Source organism: Chanos chanos, chromosome 3, assembly GCF_902362185.1.
Source record: "Chanos chanos chromosome 3, fChaCha1.1, whole genome shotgun sequence".
NCBI lineage: Eukaryota > Metazoa > Chordata > Actinopteri > Gonorynchiformes > Chanidae > Chanos > Chanos chanos.
Genome location: NC_044497.1, coordinates 1,452,501 through 1,457,500, shown reverse-complemented (window position 1 = coordinate 1,457,500; position 5,000 = coordinate 1,452,501). Strand labels below are relative to the sequence as shown.

Genomic DNA, 5,000 nt, shown 5'->3' with positions numbered 1-5,000 from the left:
GGGTTAGGGTTAGGGTTAGAGTTAGGGTTAGGGTTTAACACAGACATGCATTAGGGTTAGACCGTGTTGTGGTTCGTGTTTGAGATGGGCTGTCTGGGGGGCTTTAGTTGCTTTAGTTTTGGAGTGTAAATTTGAAATGCAGGTGTTTTTATGAAACATAACAAACTGAAGTACACCTCAGATGAAGACAGCAGATCATCCAAAAAAAACCCTATTTAATATAGTTCATTAAACATTTACTGAATTCTATGTTAGGACTAGAGGTTTGGAGTACATTGCACATGAGTAAACTAGACACCTGTTCCACACACATACCTGTATACATATACGCAGCATTCCTGTCCCACCTGTACATATACACATACACATCCTGTCCCGATACACTAACTCAGGTTTGGTTTGGTTTTGGGGGTTTGTTTGCGGGTTTGTGAAGTTTTTTTTCAGGGGAGGGAGTTGGGATTCTTGTCCACTGAGATTCATGATCTCTCTATGGTCTGTATTGACCTGTCAGACAAGCCACTAAACAGTGAATAACCACAAGGTGCTCTTTAACCCCAAGTTTTAAAATAGAGAAAAGCAATTTAAGATAACACTTTATTGAAACTCAGAGACATAACATAATATAAATATAAAAACATGTAAACACACATCATGTTACACTCACATACACAAGTGTAAAAGTGTATGGACAGAGAAGCAGATAAAGAGATAAAGAGATGCTCTATTGTTTTCTGTACTTTTATACTCATCCAAATCCATTCAAACAGTGAGTGATTACACACACAGACACACACACACACACACACACACACACACACACAGATGTTTCATTCAGCTCACTGAAACTAAGTCAGCCTAGTAAGACAAATGGAGAAGACAGAGACTGTGGTTCACTGGAGTGGGTTGAGGGGAGGGGAGAGGAGAGGAGAGGAGAGGAGAGGTTATGAGAGGAGAGGAGAGGGTTGAGGAGAGAAGAGAGGAGTGCAGAGGAGAGGAGAGGAGAGGAGAAGAGGGGAGAGGAGAGGGTTGAGGAGAGAAGAGAGGAGTGCAGAGGAGAGGAGAGGAGAGGAGAGGAGAGGAGAGGAGAGGCGAGGCTTGAGGGTTGAGAGGGAAGTTTGTTCTCTCAGGAATCTTTCACAGAACAGGACCTGGGTCAGTCCAGGTGACCCCGTCAGCTCTGTGTTCCCAGATGTTTTTTCCAGTGTTGCACTGTTCATAGCTACCTTACACTGTGAATGTGTCTGTTCATCTCTCACATTTACATATCAACAGCCTCTGCTGTTACTACATCGTTATTCACACACACACACACACAGACACACACACACACAGACACACACACACACACACACACACTATTATTTACACATGTTAATGAGATAGTATAAGATGGGTTCTGGTACTTTGTATTACTGATGCACTTAAAACAGCATTTAGTGTGACAAAATGCAGAGATGTGCTGCAGTTTCCAGGTCGGGGTACCCGTCTAGTCCTGGTGATCCAACGCCCAATCCCGCCCTGGGCTCCCCTCGCTCTAGCCAGCATAACTTTATCTGTGGGTCTAATCTTCCTCTTCCTCATCCAGCTCTCGCTCCAGCAGGCCGTGGAAACACAGGTAGTGAGAATTGCAGTAACTGGGCGGTTTGTTGGGACTGGGCTGGACCTGCTCTGGTTTCTGAGACCCAAACGGGTTTTTGCCACTGCCTTTGATGTGCATCTCCAGCTCCAACAGAATCTGGAGGGAATACTGGAATTCTTCATCACTAAAGGAGGGAAGGATGGAGAGAGAGAGAGAGAGAGATGGCTGAGAAAAAGGTGAGAAAACAGGGAAAAAAGAATACAGTATTGAGGTTTTTTTTTTTGAAAAGCACATTAGAATGAAAGGTAAAATGGGAGGAGAACAGTAGCACAGTGCAGAGTGAACCACACAGAGAGAGTATCAGTGAAGGGCTGACGGTAGGAGAGAGAGAGAGAGAGACGTCTGAGGGAACCACACAGAGAGAGTATCATTGAAGAGCTGATGGTAGGAGAGAGAGAGAGACGTCTGAGTGAACCACACAGAGAGAATCTTAGTGAAGAGCTGACAGTAGGAGAGAGAGAGAGACGTCTGAGGGAACCACACAAAGAGAGTATCATTGAAGAGCTGACGGTAGGAGAGAGAGAGGGACGTCTGAGGGAACCACACAGAGAGAGTATCAGTGAAGAGCTGATGGTAGGAGAGAGAGAGAGACGTCTGAGGGAACCACACAGAGAGAGTATCAGTGAGAGACAGTAGGAAAGAGAGAGAGAGAGATGTCTGTAGTCCATTCGTGCAGTCACGTACAGCTCTGGTCAGCATTAGAGATCATCATGTTTTAATTCAGCATTTCGCAGAGTGTGCAGAGATTTAATGAAACTTTGTAACTCCAGTGTTAGTGAGGTAGATGACAGAGTGAGTTGGTAATAATCAAGTGTTAGTATTAGTGGAGTACTCACTTCAGCATAGATAGGAGTGTTAGTATTAGTGGAGTACATTAGAATAGTGAGGAGTGTTAGTATTAGTGGAGTACTTTTAGCATAGTGAAGAGTGTTAGTATTAGTGGAGTACTTTTAGCATAGTGAAGAGTGTTAGTATTAGTGGAGTACTTTTAGCATAGTGAAGAGTGTTAGTATTAGTGGAGTGCTTTTAGCATAGTGAAGAGTGTTAGTATTGGTGGAGTACTTTTAGCATAGTGAAGAGTGTTAGTATTAGTGGAGTACTTTTAGCATAGTGAAGAGTGTTAGTATTAGTGGAGTACATTAGCATAGTGAAGAGTGTTAGTATTGGTGGAGTACTCACTTTAGCATAGTGAAGAGTGTTAGTATTAGTGGAGTACTCAATTTAGCATAGTGAAGAGTGTTAGTATTAGTGGAGTACTCAATTTAGCATAGTGAAGAGTGTTAGTATTAGTGGAGTACTCACTTTAGCATAGTGAAGAATGTTAGTATTAGTGGGGTACTTTAGCATAGTGAAGAGTGTTAGTATTAGTGGAGTACATTAGCATAGTGAAGAGTGTTAGTATTAGTGGAGTACATTAGCATAGTGAAGAGTGTTAGTATTAGTGGAGTACTTTTAGCATAGTGAAGAGTGTTAGTATTAGTGGAGTACATTAGCATAGTGAAGAGTGTTAGTATTAGTGGAGTACATTAGCATAGTGAAGAGTGTTAGTATTAGTGGAGTACATTAGCATAGTGAAGAGTGTTAGTATTAGTGGAGCACTCACTTTAGCATAGTGAAGAATGTTAGTATTAGTGGAGTACATACTTTAGCATAGTGAAGAGTGTTAGTATTAGTGGAGTACATTAGCATAGTGAAGAGTGTTAGTATTAGTGGAGTACTCAATTTAGCATAGTGAAGAGTGTTAGTATTAGTGGAGTACTCACTTTAGCATAGTGAAGAGTGTTAGTATTAGTGGAGTACTCACTTTAGCATAGTGAAGAATGTTAGTATTAGTGGGGTACTTTAGCATAGTGAAGAGTGTTAGTATTAGTGCAGTACATTAGCATAGTGAAGAGTGTTAGTATTAGTGGAGTACATTAGCATAGTGAAGAGTGTTAGTATTAGTGGAGTACATTAGCATAATGAAGAGTGTTAGTATTAGTGGAGCACTCACTTTAGCATAGTGAAGAGTGTTAGTATTAGTGGAGTACTCAATTTAGCATAGTGAAGAGTGTTAGTATTAGTGGAGCACTCACTTTAGCATAGTGAAGAGTGTTAGTATTAGTGGAGCACTCACTTTAGCATAGTGAAGAGTGTTAGTATTAGTGGAGTACATACTTTAGCATAGTGAAGAGTGTGGGAATTTCATAGTCTCTCAGTAAGAGAAGCGTAGGTAACCAGCCATCACTCATGTCTCCACTGGCATCGAACTCTGGAAGACAACAAAAACCAGTCAAACCACACAAACCATTCAACACAATCCAATCAGACACTAAATACCAATCAACACCAACCAGTCAGATTACACAAATCAGTCAACAAAAACCAATCACAGCACACAAAGCAGTCAGACAGCACAAACTAATTGCTACAATTTAACCAACGCAAACCAACTGGACAATACAAATTACACAACACAAACAAACCACACAACAAAAACTGTAAGAAAACACAAACCAGTCAACACAAAAGACAAAACAAAACAAACACAGGGAAACATTACAGAGTGTGTGTGTGTGTGTGTGTGTGTGTGTGTGTGTCCCTGTGTGTGTGTGTGTGTGTGTGTGTGTGTGTGAGTGTGTGTGTGTGTGCGTGTGTGTGTGTATGTATATACCTGGGTGAAATCCCACCACCAGGTCTGGTCTGGCTGCTTCTCCTTTCTCCACCAGCTCCTCCCAGAACTGGTGGTACAGACCCTTGTATGCGCTGATGTAGACTTTCCCTCGGGGCCCAAAGGCCCTCAGTGGGGGTCTCATTATCGGCCCCTGGACCACCTCCGGCCCCACCATCACCACCTCTATCCCCTGGTGCCCGGGGAACATGCGACTCAGTTCGTCCATGTCTGTGACTCGGGCGCCCAGTGTCTCGTTCTGACCAGCGCCCACGATGTGAATGGTCAGGGGGCGGGAATAGGGGTCCAGCCCAAATTTACAGAGTCCCAGTCCCACTGTGAGCGGACGCGAGAGGAACTCGCTGCACACTCTCCACACGGAGTCGCGCAGCTCTGCGTCGCCGGGCCGCGGTCGGCCAGCGTCACTCCACAGGTCGGTCATGTTCCGACCCGATAAAATGGGCTCCAGTCGCGGTGTGAGGTCTCCTTGCATGGCCAACCAGTCCTTCCAGCACTGGACCTCTTTCACAGGACGAGTCCACGCCTCTGTGGGGAAGGGCAGGTCTCCTTTTGGACGACAGAATGATTGACAGAACATTAGACCGGTTAATGATGGTCGGCTGTACCTGTAACCGGTCAACCAGGTCCGCTGGTTTAAACAGTGTGAAATATCAGGGATAAGAGGGAAAATTTCCATCAATAAAATGCCAG

The 5,000-nt window shown here is 43.8% G+C and overlaps 1 protein-coding gene across 1 annotated transcript in view; it reads right to left on the bottom strand.

Annotated features, from left to right (window-relative positions):
• Positions 1-1,561: 1,561 nt before the first annotated feature.
• Positions 1,562-5,000, bottom strand: part of LOC115806406 (putative protein MSS51 homolog, mitochondrial) — a 4,462-nt gene continuing 1,023 nt past the window's right edge. Inside the window, exons 3-5 of the mRNA XM_030767089.1 lie at positions 4,293-4,856; positions 3,797-3,890; positions 1,562-1,763 (exon numbers count right to left, since the gene is read on the bottom strand). Coding sequence (XP_030622949.1) covers positions 1,562-1,763; positions 3,797-3,890; positions 4,293-4,856 — 860 coding nt within the window. The remainder of the gene's footprint in view (positions 1,764-3,796; positions 3,891-4,292; positions 4,857-5,000) is intronic.